The sequence below is a fragment of the Oncorhynchus mykiss genome, chromosome 32 (genome assembly GCF_013265735.2).
Source record: "Oncorhynchus mykiss isolate Arlee chromosome 32, USDA_OmykA_1.1, whole genome shotgun sequence".
NCBI lineage: Eukaryota > Metazoa > Chordata > Actinopteri > Salmoniformes > Salmonidae > Oncorhynchus > Oncorhynchus mykiss.
This window is the reverse complement of record NC_050572.1, coordinates 19,702,224-19,719,297: the sequence shown is the minus strand read 5'-3', so window position 1 is coordinate 19,719,297 and position 17,074 is coordinate 19,702,224. Positions and strand designations below refer to the sequence as shown.

At 44.1% G+C, this 17,074-nt stretch overlaps 1 protein-coding gene across 20 annotated transcripts in view; it reads right to left on the bottom strand.

Moving 5' to 3' along the window:
• ptk2aa (protein tyrosine kinase 2aa) overlaps positions 1-17,074 on the bottom strand; it is a 176,462-nt gene that overhangs the window by 65,142 nt on the left and 94,246 nt on the right. For all 20 annotated transcript variants that reach the window (XM_036971804.1, XM_036971795.1, XM_036971787.1 and 17 more), the window contains one exon: positions 12,940-13,172. In XM_036971804.1, the coding sequence (XP_036827699.1) occupies positions 12,940-13,140 (201 nt within the window). In that variant the 5' untranslated portion in view covers positions 13,141-13,172. The remainder of the gene's footprint in view (positions 1-12,939; positions 13,173-17,074) is intronic.

Sequence of the window (17,074 nt, the reverse complement as noted above, 5' to 3'; positions counted from 1 at the left end):
GTACTGGGCTGTTCGCACTACCCTCTGTAGCGCCTTACGGTCAGATGCCGAGCAGTTGCCATACCAGGCATTCCATGTCTCTCTCTGCGACATCCTCTCACTGTCTGTTCGGTTTAACATCAAACCCCCAGACCTCACCAGACCAGATGGACCATTCACGTCTGTCAGCCATGAAGCGGCAACTAGAGTGCCAATAGACTAGCTTATGACTGTAGTCTATGACCGGCCAGACGGACCACTCACGTCTGTTATATTATGTCGTTAGTGCCCACAACACTAGGGCTCCATGTTAAGTCTATGGCTGGCTGGCATGGAGATATTCCGGCCTCGCATGGCTGTGCTGGTGTCATCTGCGGCCGTATGTGTGCATACTATCACACTGCCGATCCGATGTGACATTCCAGCCCAAACACTTAAGAGCCATTGCATATTTAAGATGATTGTATTTATGAGGGAAGAGAGAGAGGCTGGATGGCTGGATCCCCCAGAGTAGGTCCAATAATGTGCCCCAGTTACGGCCTGATGGCCAAATGGCAACACTGTGGAGGATAACAGAGCCTGATCACTGCCCAAGGAGAGGAGAAGGAGGAGAGGAGGAAGAGAGGAGAGGCCAGAGAAGCATAGGAACTGGGCTATTGGGACTGGGAATTCAAAGCCTGTCGGCCAGCGTTGTTTGGTAATGTAGTTTCCAACTTAGGGAGGTCTCTATGCAGCCTTGGGACTGACTTTCTGCTTGTGTAATGGCAAACGTTTATTTGAGACTGTCCACGGCAAGGACGACGCTCTAACCACTAGGCTACCCTGCCGCCCCCTGCATGGAAGTTCCAGTAACAATGCACTAGGAACCAGGAGAGAACTTAGAGAATATATTCTATGCAACCGTACAGCACCTTTACTTTAGGTTTGTAGGTCTGTAGCTACTGAAGTAACAATGTCTTCATGTGAATTGATGTCGGTACCTAGTTATTTTCTCTAACAATGAAGGAAAATCTTCCTGCACAGATGAGATAGACCCTCCTCAATATTCCAATGGTGAGTAGTGATAAAGAAATGCAATATGATCATGTTAACCTGCTCTAACAGAAGATTACTCAGCCAGCTAAGGGCGGCTAAGCTAAAGCCAGTCTCTTATCTCGGTTTGCTAAAGAGCACGCAAATCCTCTACCCTCCATTAAAATGATTAAATATGGGCGTTGGATAGCTTCTTGAGATGGTGGCTGGGGCTCCGGAGTGAGGTTTCCCCTAGGCACAGCTATAGGATCAGCAGAAGAAGAATATAATGGCTCAACACAGACAGAAGTGTGTAATCTCACGAGCCATAATCTAAAAGTTTTGTCTGGCAAGAGAGGCTGAAGTGAGTGGGCCCAAGAAAAGGTAGGGCCCTCTCTGTCCATCCATTATTATATCTCAACACAATCTCTGTTTTATAATCCAATACTGGATGCAGAGTTCCCAGGAGGATCGTAGAGAGAGAGAGAGAGAGCATCTGAGTAATGGGAAAAATGTGTCTGCCCAATTTGAAAGAAAAACAATTTGCATACAAATTAATAATTGCCATTTCAAGTCCATTTTCAAGTAGCAGGAAAATGTCTACTCCAAGTGACACAAACAGAACCATATAGCTGCAGTTCTGCTGGTGATTAATTTGACATTGTTTTGTAGGCCAGGCGGCGGAACTGACGGAATACAAGTGTACTCAACTTCAATGAGGTGGGATAAATACCACCAGAACCCAGAATGGAGACAGGAGAAATGGGAGAAATACCACCAGAACCCAGAATGGAGACAGGAGAAATGGGAGAAATACCACCAGAACCCAGAATGGAGACAGAAGAAATGGGAGAAATACCACCAGAACCCAGAATGGAGACAGGAGAAATGGGAGAAATACCACCAGAACCCAGAATGGAGACAGGAGAAATGGGAGAAATACCACCAGAACCCAGAATGGAGACAGGAGAAATGGGAGAAATACCACCAGAACCCAGAATGGAGACAGAAGAAATGGGAGAAATACCACCAGAACCCAGAATGGAGACAGAAGAAATGGGAGAAATACCACCAGAACCCAGAATGGAGACAGAAGAAATGGGAGAAATACCACCAGAACCCAGAATGGAGACAGAAGAAATGGGAGAAATACCACCAGAACCCAGAATGGAGACAGGAGAAATCGAGCCATTCATCTTGGGCTACTGAAATACCAAAATGCAAGGCTACAACTTCAAGATAGCATCAGTCAAAAGTCATATTCATCTCCCACTTGTAACATAGAGCTGGGGAAGCATGAGATATACAGGGTGATTAAAAGCATGCAGTGACTAGGTCTGGTTCCACCATATGACAGACAAGGCAATGGTAGGACACCATGTCTGCACAATATTACATAGCCTTAACCCGAACCCTTTAAAATGTCACATGCCATCTGAATGGCTGTTTAGATACTATCTAAAAGCACAGCATATGTATACTCCCAGCAGACCTTGGGGAAAAGTAACTTGGAATGGTAGTCGCTGAAACATAGGCTAAATATCCCAAGTGATGCTTTTAAGTGTGCTGACAGGTTTGACCTAGAGCTTGAGAGCCAACCCTGAAAAGCATGGTCCTATTCATTAGGAACCAAACAATAGAAAACCAGCTGGCACAGGGAGAGGCTACCTCAACTTTTTCAGTTGCAAAACGTTTTAAAACCATTGCATGCCCTAATAAATATGACCAACATCTGTCCTGTATAATAACTGAGTTCCCCTTGGCACTTAGGAGGAAACAGATGACGACGGCAACGAAAAGACGAAGACAAAGAAGAAGAAGACACTAACGGATTATAGAGACAGAATCAGAATGCTTACATGAACAGCTAGGGAGAGCAATCCAAACAGAGCATGACAAATTTCCCATCACACCACATTAGGCTAAAGATGATGACAGCCGCCTCTATGATGATATGACAGATTATCTCAAACAAACAAGCTAATTTTACTACCCTTTTTTAATTTTTAAGATCCAAAAAGAACATGTCAAATCTCACTGGCATATAGTCATTTGGATTCTTGACAACCGCAGAATTTCCATGTGTTTGCAATGGAAATAGAAAAGCACAATTCACATGCAAATTAGTCCATTCAAATGCAAACAAACCATGAACCTCTTATCAAGGTAAACATTGCATACAGTACACCTGGTCTCAGATCATTTCATATTATTATGTACGTAAATCCAAAACACTCCATTCAGTGTCGTATGTTAGATTTGGTATGGTTACATAAGACAGGCCACTTAAAGCAAAAAATGAAAGGAGGGTGGTTGGTCACGGTGGATGGGTGGGCGTATAATGCAAACGTCTAGCAACCCAAAGGTTGCGAGTTCAAATCTCATCAAGGACAACTTTAGCATTTTAGCCAATTAGAAACTTTTCAACTACTTTCTATCTTTTAGCTACTTTGCGTCTACTTAGCATGTTAGCTAACCTTAACCTTAACCATTTTAGCTAACCATTCCTCTACCCCTAATCTTAACCTAACTCCTAAACCCCTAAACTAATCTTAACCTAACTCCTAAACTTAACCCTAACCCCTAGCTAACGTTAGCCACCTAGCTAGAATTCGTAACATCGTACGGTTTGCAGATTTGTAACATATTGTACATTTAGCAAATTCGTAACATATAATACAAATTGTAATTCGTAATATATCATACGAAATGGGTGATGGACATTCACAAATTAATATATCCCATACGAAAATATAACGGATTTACAGAATGACTACCAGGCACTAGGTAGATTCAATTACATGTCATTTTATGGTGTTATTATTGATAATATTTGTCCTATATGGATATCTGGAATCCCTATATAGTACACTACTTTTGACCATAGCAGTGCATTATACCCGGGCAGGCAGAGTGCTATTGATGCAGTATGAACAGGATATGTGTGTGTGATGGGATGAGGGGTCCTTGGGGAGCACCTCCGGGGATAGGAACATGATGTTTATTCTGGGATGGAACCAGGAAGCGAATGTGGATCCAAAACACAACTTTTTTGTCCAGCCCTACAAATCAATACAGGCATCTGCTGACTGCACTGAGACCACGCATAGGGCTCTGGTCAAAAGTAGTGCACTGTATAGGGAATAGGGTGCCATTTGGGATGCAACCCATGTACCATGTCTTAATGGTTTCCTTTCTCCAGAAAATAGGAGATCTAGGAGTCAGGATGTTGTGTGCCAGGAATCAATTCACAGCTTCACACCACTATAACTGAGTGTCAGTGTCAGTGAGGGCAGGGATAATGTAGCAAAATGTCTTTCTGCAGACCGGTGTTTGCTTAGCCTGGTCTCAGATCAGTTTGTGCTGTTTTGCCAACCCTTATGGGTTGAGACCAAGCTAGTTGCTTGATAGCCTCTCTCAGTTCATCTACCTGAGGAGAAACGATGCTATTCCAATAATTCACACATGCCTTTAAATGTGTCCTTTGTGAAGGGTTTTCTGTAATTAGCCAACTTTGAGGCTTCAGGTGCGGCCTATGTGAGACCTAGGCTAACTGCCGCTGAAGATCACAGAGCTAAGGCACAGCAACATCAGTAAAAGGTGCAATATGCGGAAATCATTCTGCCATTTCCTGGTTTAAAACATTCTGATAGTTCGCCTAATTTTAGTTTATGTGACAAAATAAGCAATGTATAGTGTAGAGAATCATGGTACCATCTAAACCACTGTGAAATCTCTTTTCAATAACCAAAAATATAGTATTTTCAGCTGTTTGAGTAAGACGCTAAAACAAAACTTAAGAACGAGAAGCATAGAATAGCGCACATAGAACATATAAACCGCTTCTTAGACTTGTTTTCAATAAGATTGACAGATCTATAACTCACATTTCTATATGATTTTCGTCAAGGGCCCAAAAAGTAACATATTGCAGCTTTAAAAGAGAATCCGCAATCTGACGGAGCCACACAGACCTCTCTCTCAGTGAAGGGAGTTGGAGTGTAGTTAGACAGTTGAAGGGTAACCACAGAACAAGCACACTACGATATTCCAATTTCAAAAACAATGAGGAATTGTGCTCTGAACTTTCAGTAACATATAGCAATTGATAAAGCAACAACTACACTGCTGAATCACTGCTCTGACGTGCAACACCAGTCTGTACAGCAGCAGCTATACACTGGGCTCTAACAGCCAAAAGACTGCATCCAGTCAATTACTCATGCTCCTTCAGCGCAGCAGAGAAACAGAGTGACAGTCGATCAGTCTGTGTGTTTGTAGGAGATTCAGGAATACACAGCCAGTCTCTATCAGCTCTTCATGACTGTATGACAGGTATTTAAAAAAAATCTGTACACTGATTGGCTCTAGCTCTGATGCAGGGTCAGATGCTGTTCCACCCCTCTAATGGTTAAGGTTAGGATTGGGTGTGAGACAATCTGTTCCCAGACCTGTGATTAGTGTCAACGTCTACTTCAACTGTGTGTGTGTGTGTGTGTGTGTGTGTGTGTGTGTGTGTGTGTGTCACAATACCATAATTTTGACTATGATACTGATACCAGATTTAGTATCCCAATACTCAATACCAAAATTATACCACAAAAAAAGAGAAGGCTTATTAGCCAAAGTCACAGAATGTCACTTGATCCAAATCAAATCAAAGTTTATTTGTCACGTGCGCCGAATACAACAGGTTTAAACCTTACAGTGAAATGCTTACTTACAGGCTCTAACCAATGGTGCGAGAGAAAAAAAGTATGTGTGTATGTGTAGGTAAGTAAAGAAATAAAACAACAGTAAAAAGTCATTTGAAAAAAGAGTAGCAAGGCTATATTCAGATAGCTGTTAGTCAGGCTTATTGAGGTAGTATGTACATGTAGGTATCGTTAAAGTGACTATGCACATATGATGAACAGAGAGTAGCAGAAGCGTAAAAAGAGGGGTTGGTGGGTGGTGCGACACAATGCAGATAGCCCGGTTAGCTAACGTGCGGGAGCACTGGTTGTTCGGGACAATTTAGGTAGTATGTATATGAATGTATAGTTAAAGTGACTATGCATATAAGATAAACAGAGAGTAGCAGCAGCGTAAAAGAGGGGTTGGGGGGGGGGACACAATGCAAATAGTCCGGGTAGCCATTTGGTTACTTGTTCAGGAGTCTTATGGCTTGGGGGTAAAACTGTTGAGAAGCCTTTTGTCCTAGACTTGGCACTCCGGTACTACTTGCCATGCGGTAGTAGAGAGAACAGTCTATGACTGGAGTGGCTGGGGTCTTTGACAATTTTTAGGGCCTTCCTCTGACACCGCCTGGTGTAGAGGTCCAGTAATGTACTGGGCCGTACGCACTACCCTCTGAAGTGCCTTGCGGTCGGAGGCCGAGCAATTGCCGTACCAGGCAGTGATGGAACTGGTCAGGATGCTCTCGATGTTGCAGCTGAAGAACCTTTTGAGGATTTGTCGTGCCCTCTTCACGACTGTCTTGGTGTGTTTGGACCAATCTAGTTTGTTGTTGATGTGGACACCAAGGAATGTGAAACTCTCAACCTGCTTCACTACAGGCCCATCGATGAGAATGGGGACTTGCTCAGTGCTCCTTTTCCTGTAGTCCACAACCATCTCCTTAGTCTTGGTTACGTTGAGGGATAGGTTGTTATTCTGGCACCACCCAGCCAGGTCTCTGACCTCCTCCCTATAGGCTGTCTCGTCGTTGTCGGTGATCAGGCCTACCACTGTTGTGTCGTCAGCAAACTTAATGATGGTGTTGGAGTTGTGCCTGGCCATGCAGTCGTGGGTGAACAGGGAGTACAGAGGAGGGGACTGAGCACGCACCCCTGGAGAGCTCCAGTGTTGAGGATCAGCGTGGCAGATGTGTTGCTACCTACCCGCACTACCTGGGGGCGGCAGGAAGTCCAGGATCCAGTTGCAGAGGGAGGTGTTTAGTCCCAGGATCCTTAGCTTGGTGATGAGCTTTGAGGATATTATGGTGTTGAACGCTGAGCTGTAGTCAATGAACAGCATTCTCACATAGGTGTTCCTTTTGTCCAGGTGGGAAAGGGCAGTGTGGAGTGAAATAGAGATTGCATCATCTGTGGATCTGTTTGGGCGGTATGCAAATTGGAGTGGGTCTAGGGTTTCTGGGATAATGGTGTTGATGTGAGCCATTACCAGCCTTTCAAAGCACATCATGGCTACGGACGTGAGTGCTACGGGTCTGTAGTCATTTAGGCAGGTTGCCTTTGTGTTCTTGGGCACAGGGACTATGGTGGTCTGCTTGAAGCATGTTGGTATTACAGACTCAATCAGGGACATGTTGAAAATATCAGTGAAGACACCTGCCAGTTGGTCAGCACATGCCCGGAGCACACGTCCAGGTAATCCGTCTGGCCCTCAGCTTTGTGTATGTTGACCTGTTTAAACGTCTTACTCACGTCGGCTACGGAGAGCGTGATCACATAGTCGTCCGGAACAGTTGATGCTCTCATGCATGCCTCAGTGTTGCTTGCCTCGAAGCGAGCATAGAAGTGATTTAGCTCATCTGGTAGGCTCGTGTCACTGGGCAGCTCGCGGCTGTGCTTCCCTTTGTAGTCTGTAATAGTTTGCAAGCCCTGCCACATAAGACGAGTGTCGGAGCCAGTATGATTCAATCTTAGCCCTGTATTGACGCTTTGCCTGTTTGATGGTTCGTCGCAGGGCATAGCGGGATTTCTTGTAAGCTTCCGGGTTAGAGTCCCGGCACCTTGAAAGCGGTAGCTCTACCCTTTAGCTCAGTGCGAATGTTGCCTGTAATCCATGGCTTCTGGTTGGGGTATGTACGTACAGTCACTGTGGGGTCGACATCCTCAATGCACTTATTGATAAAGCCAGTGACTTATGTGGTGTATTCCTCAATGTCATCGGAAGAATCCCGGAACATGTTCCAGTCTGTGTTAGCAAAGCAGTCCTGTAGTTTGCATCTGCTTCATCTGACAATTTTTTTATAGACCGAGTCACTGGTGCTTCTTGCTTTAATATTTGCTTGTAAGCAGGAATCAGAGGATAGAGTTGTGGTCGGATTTACCAAATGGAGGGCGAGGGAGAGCTTTGTACGTGTCTCTGTGTGTGGAGTATAGGTGATCTAGAATTTCTTTCCCTTTGGTTGCACATTTAACATGTTGATAGAGATTTGGTAGATCTGATTTAAGTTTCCCTGCATTAAAGTCTCCGGCCACTAGGAGCACCGCCTCTGGGTGAGTGGTTTCCTGTTTGCTTATTTCCTTATACAGCTGACTGAGTGCGGTCTTAGTGCCAGCATCTGTCTGTTGTGGTAAATAAACAGCCACGAAAAGTATAGCTGAGAACTCTCTAGGCAAGTAGTGTGGCCTGCAGTTTATCACAATATACTCAACTTCAGGCGAGCAAAATCTAGAGACTTCCTTAGATTTCGTAGACCAGCTGTTGTTTACAAATATGCACAGACCACCCCCCCCTTTGTCTTACCCGCTAGCTGAATATCCATGTCGTCATTCAGCCATGATTCCGTGAAGCATAGGATATTACCGTTTTTGATGTCCCGTTGGTAGGATATTCGTGATCTTACCTCGTCTAGTTTATTGTCCAATGATTGCATGTTGGCGAGTAATATTGACGGTAACGGCAGTGACGTTTGAAACGCTATTAGCGCGCACCCCGCAAACTAGCTAGCCATTTCACATTGGTTACACGAGCCTAATCTCGGGAGTTGATAGGCTTGAAGTCATAAACAGCGCAATGCTTGACGCACAGCGAAGAGCTGCTGGCAAAACACACTAAAGTGCTGTTTGAATGAATACTTATGAGCCTGCTGCTACCATCGCTCAGTCAGACTGCTCTATCAAATCATAGACTTAATTATAACATAATAAACACAGAAATACGAGCCTTAGGTCATTAATATGGTCGAATCCGGAAACTATAATCTCGAAAACAAAACGTTTATTCTTTTAGTGAAATACGGAACCGTTACGTATTTTATCTAACGGGTGGCATCCCTAAGTCTAAATATTCCTGTTACATTGCACAACCTTCAATGTTATGTCATAATTACGTAAAATTCTGGCAAATTAGGAGGCCCAAACTTGCATATACCCTGACTCTGCGTGCAATGAGCGCAAGAGAAGTGACACAATTACACCTGGTTAATATTGCCTGTTAACCTTTCTTTTAGCTAAATATGCAGGTTTAAAAATATATACTTCTGTGTATTGGTTTTAAGAAAGGCATTGATGTTTATGGTTAGCTACACACCGGAGCAACGATACGCACCGCATCGATTATATGCAACACATGACACGCTAGATAAACTAGTAATATCGTCACCCATGTGTAGTTAACTAGTGATTATGATTGATTGTTTTTTTAAGATAAGTTTAATGCTAGCTAGCAACTTACCTTGGCTTACTGCATTCACATAACAGGCAGGCTCCTCGTGGAGTGCAATTTAATCAGGTGGTTAGAGCGTTGGACTAGTTAACTGTAAGGTTGCAAGATTGAATCCCACGAGCTGAAAAGGTACAAATCTGTCGTTCTGCCCCTGAACAAGGCAATTAACACATCGTTCCTAGGCCGTCATTGAAAATAAGAATGTGTTCTTAATTGACTTGCCTAGTTAAATAAAGATTAAATAAAGGTGTATATTTTTTTTATTTGATTTTTTTACATTTTTACATTTTAAAAAAAATACTTGGCCAAATCGGTGTCCAAAAATACCGATTTCCGATTGTTATGAAAACTTGAAATCGGCCCTAATTCATCGGCCATTCCGATTAATCGGTCGACCTCTAGTCTCAAGATGGACAAATAGTACTATTGCCTCGTTTTTCTAGAGCACACAACCGAAGCATGCAGAAGCCTTTATGCCCCGTTTACATCATGACCTATTTCATTACGCCGTACTTCCACTTCATGTAATCTCATTCCGCTACTGGACGGAGAACATAGGATAGGGTTTCACAACGCAAGACAAGATGGAGGAGAGCCTACTCTCATCAGAGATAGGATTTATTTTGGAGATTGCAAAATATCTTTCTACACTGACTTGCCTAGCTAAATAAAGGTTAAATAAAATTAAAATAAATATGACCTTTTCATTCAAGACAGGAGAAATATATAGGTTGAAGATTCCACTGTAGCTAGCGACCTCCACCCAATAATTATCACCAAAATCAAAAGTCACTACCAGCACAATAAACTTAAATGGGAGGCAACAGTCATAATATAATTGGCTAAACAGCCAATGTGTATTATTTAACATTACTATTTAAAGGGTACTTTTAATAATGACCAATTATAGAAAGGGGTCATTGTTTACAATTTGGTAGCTATCCAATAAAGCCAACCTGAAACTCACATAGTTTTATCTTCTTCTGTGATTTGCTAAAACTGTTCTTTGACGGACTCTGTCTGGACTGGAGACATATGCGGCGTTCATCTTGCAACGGAGCCTTGAACAGCAAGGGGGTGTTGTGATTCCACTACTTTGTGGACATCCCCATTAAAAAGCATGACATCCAGCGCTTCATAACGGAGTGCTTATGGGTAATATTATCAAGGCTTACGAGTGATTTAACGATGCATCTATCTACAACGGCCTTTAGATGTAACATGCTTTTCCTAAAACACAATGCAGAGAGAAAGGTCGCTTGCACCACGCAGAGAGAAAGGTTGCTTGCACCACGCAGAGAGAAAGGTCACTTGCACCACGCAGAGAGAAAGGTCGCTTGCACCATGCAGAGAGAAAGGTCGCTTGAACCACAGAGAGAAAGGTTGCTTGCACCACGCAGAGAGAAAGGTCGCTTGCACCACAGAGAGAAAGGTCGCTTGCACAAGGCAGAGACAAAGGTTGCTTGCACCACGCAGAGAGAAAGGTCACTTGCACCTAGAAGAGAAATGTCGCTTGCACCACGCAGAGAGAAAGGTCGCTTGCACCTGGAAGAGAAAGGTCGCTTGCGCCACGCAGAGACAAAGGTCGCTTGCACCTGGAAGAGAAAGGTCGCTTGCGCCACGTAGAGAGAAAGGTCGCTTGCACCTAGAAGAGAAAGGTCGCTTGCACCACGCAGAGAGAAAGGTCGCTTGCACCTAGAAGAGAAAGGTCGCTTGCACCACGCAGAGAGAAAGGTCGCTTGCACCACGTAGAGAGAAAGGTCGCTTGCACCTAGAAGAGAAAGGTCGCTTGCACCACGCAGAGAGAAAGGTCGCTTGCACCTAGAAGAGAAAGGTCGCTTGCGCCACGCAGAGAGAAAGGCCGTGAAGTGCATTGTTGGATCATGTGTCGATACAGGTAGGATCAAAAAGATAGTGAGCACTGCTCTCAGATCAGCTTTCTCCCTTCAAATCTTTCCTTAACAATAGAATTCACAATAATGACGACCAGCTCCTAGAGAGATATTATCGCCTACGCCTGCAAATATTGAGCTGGCTTATTCTAACGCTTACCCAATAAACTGCATTAAATAACTGATCTGGCACATCAGTGTGCACATGTTAGGCTACACATAGTGAAATAGAATTCAATTGATTGAACATAAAACGCATTTCAATGATTGAAATAGACCTATAGCCTACTGTTTATATTTTAATGCAGTCATCTCCGTTTTTATTTGAAGAATATTTTTACACGCTGCTTGCTTGTATCAACTGACATTGGCAACTTAGGACTTGTAGTCAACTTTGTTCTGAAGTTATCAGTGGCCACAGAGAGATGTTTAGCGGAGATCTTCTGTGTATAAAGTGGAGGAGGGAAAAAGCATCCAACAACACACTGAGCTGTTCTACAAGTGCTCTGACACACTGAGCTGTTCTACAAGTGCTCTGACACACTGAGCTGTTCTACGAGTGCTCTGACACACGGAGCTGTTCTACAAGTGCTCTGACACACTGAGCTGTTCTACGAGTGCTCTGACACACTGAGCTGTTCTACGAGTGCTCTGACACACTGAGCTGTTCTACGAGTGCTCTGACACACTGAGCTGTTCTATGAGTGCTCTGACACACTGAGCTGTTCTACGAGTGCTCTGACACACTGAGCTGTTCTACGAGTGCTCTGACACACTGAGCTGTTCTACGAGTGCTCTGACACACTGAGCTGTTCTATGAGTGCTCTGAGACACTGAGCTGTTCTACAAGTGCTCTGAGACACGGAGCTGTTCTACGAGTGCTCTGACACACTGAGCTGTTCTACGAGTGCTCTGACACACTGAGCTGTTCTACGAGTGCTCTGAGTGTCACGACTCCCACCGAAGGTGGCTCCTCTTCCTGTTCGGGCGGCGCTCGGCGGTCGTCGTCACCGGTCTACTAGCTGCCACCGATCCCCTTTTCCTTTTCTGTTAGTTTTGTCTTATTGGTTACACGTGTTTCTTGTTAGGGTTTTGGTTAGGGCTATTTAAGCCGGTTATGCCTGCCTGCTTTTGTGCGGGCTTGTTTCTCTGTTCATTTTGTGGATGTGCTATTTGCTTATTTTCTCCGGACTGTTTGGGTCCTGTTTTTGGGCCGGTCATTTTATGCACCTGGTGTTTTGGCGTGACCTTTTCTGTCACCGGAATAAATATGGGTCTCCTAAACCCTCTGCTCTCTGCGCCTGACTCCGCATCCACTACTACTACAAGTCGTAACACTGAGGCAGGAGTTGTTCTACGAGTGCTCTGAGGCAGGCGTTAGATTGCGAGTGTTTTCAAGTGCAATGTTAATAAGGATGGTTTTGGGAAACAGGTTCTAATGATGAACTTAGTCTTAAGCTGCTTTTGGGAAACCGGGCCCTGATCAATTCTCTCAATCACATGAGACACATTTGACAGAAGTACTGAATGTAACAAAAATTCTAGTACCAAACCGTTTTTTGTTTTATCGAAAAAGTTCAAAAGTTTTGGTATACCGTGCAACACTAGTATGTGTGTGTGTGTGAGACCCCTGTTGCCATACATTAGCCCTCTGTCTTACCCTGACATCGGTGGCGTCCCCATGGCGGATGTTGCTGGCCCATGTGCTATGCTCGCTATTGCTCTCGAAGTGATGGAAGACCTTCAGGACCCTGTCAGGGGCCCCGGGAGCCCGCTCCGTGGCCGTGCCCGCACTGAGGCGTGACTTGGCCCCCCCAGCCAGGGCGTGGTTGAGGTTGGGGTCCAGGTAAGCTGTCGCCATACCTTTGCTGTGAGCTAGGTGTCTGTCATATTCTGTTAGTGTGGAGAGAGAGAGAGAGAAAACAACCATATAATTAGAATTCCTGCTTTACTCCTATAAGGAGATTGAAAACGGCCGACAGTCCTCCCATTATGGCATTGTTGAATTTATTGGGGATAACCGTTCTACTGATACTAATTATATGGAAACAACACTGGATGACAATGGAGTAGAAACATCACAAATTGTCCCTGTAGTATAAAACATGGGAAGTCAACATTGTGTCTTGAGAATCTTGATTTTAACAACTTTTTGGAATCTGAAGAACATTCTGAGAGCAGCAACAGGCAGTGGACATATCATACTTCCTCACCGTTCAATGAGCCCATGATAATGATTTCTTCATGAATAAATGATGCGTAGTGGTGAAAATTGTATCAGCAAGTTGGGAGGTGTGAAAAGGGTTCTCATCCATATTGCACAATGCAGCAAGGTGTGACAACATGTAACACATCAGTCTTTCCTTCTTTCACAAATGGAAAAGTGGCAAAGAACTCCAAGGAAAACATTAACAGCTACTTGGCCCACCGCGTCTCACTATAATCTCAATGGTGTATCTGGACTGGTGAATGCATCTGGAAATATATTATACAAAGAGCAATCTGTAGTAGTCAGTCACACATCCAGGCTCCAGATAGAATACAATCTAACAACTAGTGTGGATCTGTTGGGTGAATATACTATAACTCGTGTGGATCTGTTGGGTGAATATACTATAACTCGTGTGGATCTGTTGGGTGGATATACTATAACTAGTGTGGATCTGTTGGGTGGATATACTATAACTAGTGTGGATCTGTTGGGTGAATATACTATAACTCGTGTGGATCTGTTGGGTGGATATACTATAACTAGTGTGGATCTGTTGGGTGGATATACTATAACTCGTGTGGATCTGTTGGGTGGATATACTATAACTAATGTGGATCTGTTGGGTGGATATACTATAACTAGTGTGGATCTGTAAGGTGAATATACTATAACTAGTGTGGATCTGTTGGGTGGATATACTATAACTAGTGTGGATCTGATGGGTGGATATACTATAACTAGTGTGGATCTGTTGGGTGGATATACTATAACTAGTGTGGATCTGTAAGGTGAATATACTATAACTAGTGTGGATCTGTTGGGTGGATATACTATAACTAGTGTGGGTCTGTTGGGTGGATATACTATAACTAGTGTGGATCTGTTGGGTGGATATACTATAACTAGTGTGGATCTGTTGGGTGGATATACTATAACTAGTGTGGATCTGTAGGGTGGATATACTATAACTAATGTGGATCTGTTGGGTGGATATACTATAACTAGTGTGGATCTGTTGGGTGGATATGCTATAACTCATGTGGATCTGTTGGGCGGATATACTATAACTAGTGTGGATCTGTTGGGTGGATATACTATAACTCGTGTGGATCTGTTGGGCGGATATACTATAACTAGTGTGGATCTGTTGGGTGGATATACTATAACTAGTGTGGGTCTGTTGGGTGGATATACTATAACTAGTGTGGATCTGTTGGGTGGATATACTATAACTAGTGTGGATCTGTTGGGTGGATATACTATAACTAGTGTGGATCTGTTGGGTGGATATACTATAACTAGTGTGGATCTGATGGGTGGATATACTATAACTAGTGTGGATCTGATGGGTGGATATACTATAACTAGTGTGGATCTGTTGGGTGGATATACAACATGCATTCATCCAGCTTGTGTCAGCAGCACTGTTCCCTCAATGTGGCTAGAAAAGCCCGAAATAACCTCCCATTGTAGAAGTGAGAGAGTGGCTATATCCCAAACAGCACCCTTTTGCATGTCACACTACTTCTGACTAGGGCCCATAGGGCTCTGATCAAAAGTAGTGCACTATATAGGGAATAGGGTTCCATTTGGGACACACACAGTGACTAAGCACTGAAAATGATGGAAAACAGGCTACTTGTTAATGTATTTGGCCTACAATGAAATGCTACAAATATGTGGTTTAGCGTGTGAGCTTTAAAGACATGGTCTGGAGAATAAAAAGACGTGTTCCAAATACACTTAACAACACAACTGTAATGGATACAAGGCTTGGCAGCAGTGCAGTCAATTTGAGAATGGATGGTGGGCATTGCAACACAGCGCCGGGTACAGTACGAACTCAAGGTTATAGCAGGGGCGCCTAAAGTGCACTGCTTTCATTTTTTCATCCAGGCGTACACAGAGCCAATGGCTCTAGTCAACAGCAAGTCACAGACAGACAGTGTGCACTGCAGTGCTGACTGAAACTGCTCTTTGTAATCAGAGAATCTCCCGGTCTAAGCTGGGGTCTGGTCCGTGGCTTCAGGCAGGGGAAAACACACACACATGGCTGGGCTGTCAGATGCCCGGCCAGTATCAAATCAACACACAGGCCAAACTGAGCAGCTCTCTCTCCCCAGGGGCCAGGATGTGTGTGTGTGTACTAGACATCATCTCTACTACAGTCCACTGGTCATCTGGGAGCCGTGGGCCCTGCTGGTCAGTGTGTTCAGTTTCCATGTTATTAACCGACAGATTAGATGTATGTCTACCACCAGTGAACAGGAGGACAGAACACACCCCTGTGGTGAGGCAGGGGGACAGACCAGTATGGTCACACACATTCAGCTGGAAAGACAGGAGGGTTGTTAGCGGTTAGCGCTGGGGTTCTTGCCAGCAGATGAAATGTTTCAACTGCCACCTTAGTCTGACCATTAGCTGGCCTAAAATAGCAGTTTCTCTCCAGATGGGTCCACCTGCAGTCACACACACACACACACACACACACACACACACACACACACACACACACACACACACACACACACACACACACACACACACACACACACACACAACAGTGCACCAGGGAAACAGTGAAATGCATACAGTAGCAGTAACAGACTGTCACCCATCTGATACAGAGTAAAGAGAGACTCTCACCCATCTGATACAGAGTAAAGAGAGACTGTCACCCATCTGATACAGAGTAAAGAGAGACTGTCACCCATCTGATACAGAGTAAAGAGAGACTGTCACCCATCTGATACAGAGTAAAGAGAGACTGTCACCCATCTGATACAGAGTAAAGAGAGACTCTCACCCATCTGATACAGAGTAAAGAGAGACTGTCACCCATCTGATACAGAGTAAAGAGAGACTGTCACCCATCTGATACAGAGTAAAGAGAGACTGTCACCCATCTGATACAGAGTAAAGAGAGACTCTCACCCATCTGATACAGAGTAAAGAGAGACTGTCACCCATCTGATACAGAGTAAAGAGAGACTCTCACCCATCTGATACAGAGTAAAGAGAGACTCTCACCCATCTGATACAGAGTAAAGAGAGACTCTCACCCATCTGATACAGAGTAAAGAGAGACTCTCACCCATCTGATACAGAGTAAAGGGAGACTGTCACCCATCTGATACAGAGTAAAGAGAGACTGTCACCCATCTGATACAGAGTAAAGAGAGACTGTCACCCATCTGATACAGAGTAAAGAGAGACTCTCACCCATCTGATACAGAGTAAAGAGAGACTGTCACCCATCTGATACAGAGTAAAGAGAGACTGTCACCCATCTGATACAGAGTAAAGAGAGACTGTCACCCATCTGATACAGAGTAAAGAGAGACTCTCACCCATCTGATACACAGAGTAAAGAGAGACTCTCACCCATCTGATACAGAGTAAAGAGAGACTCTCACCCATCTGATATAGAGTAAAGAGAGACTGTCACCCATCTGATACAGAGTAAAGAGAGACTGTCACCCATCTGATACAGAGTAAAGAGAGACTGTCACCCATCTGATACAGAGTAAAGAGAGACTCTCACGCATCTGATACAGAGTAAAGAGAGACTGTCACCCATCTG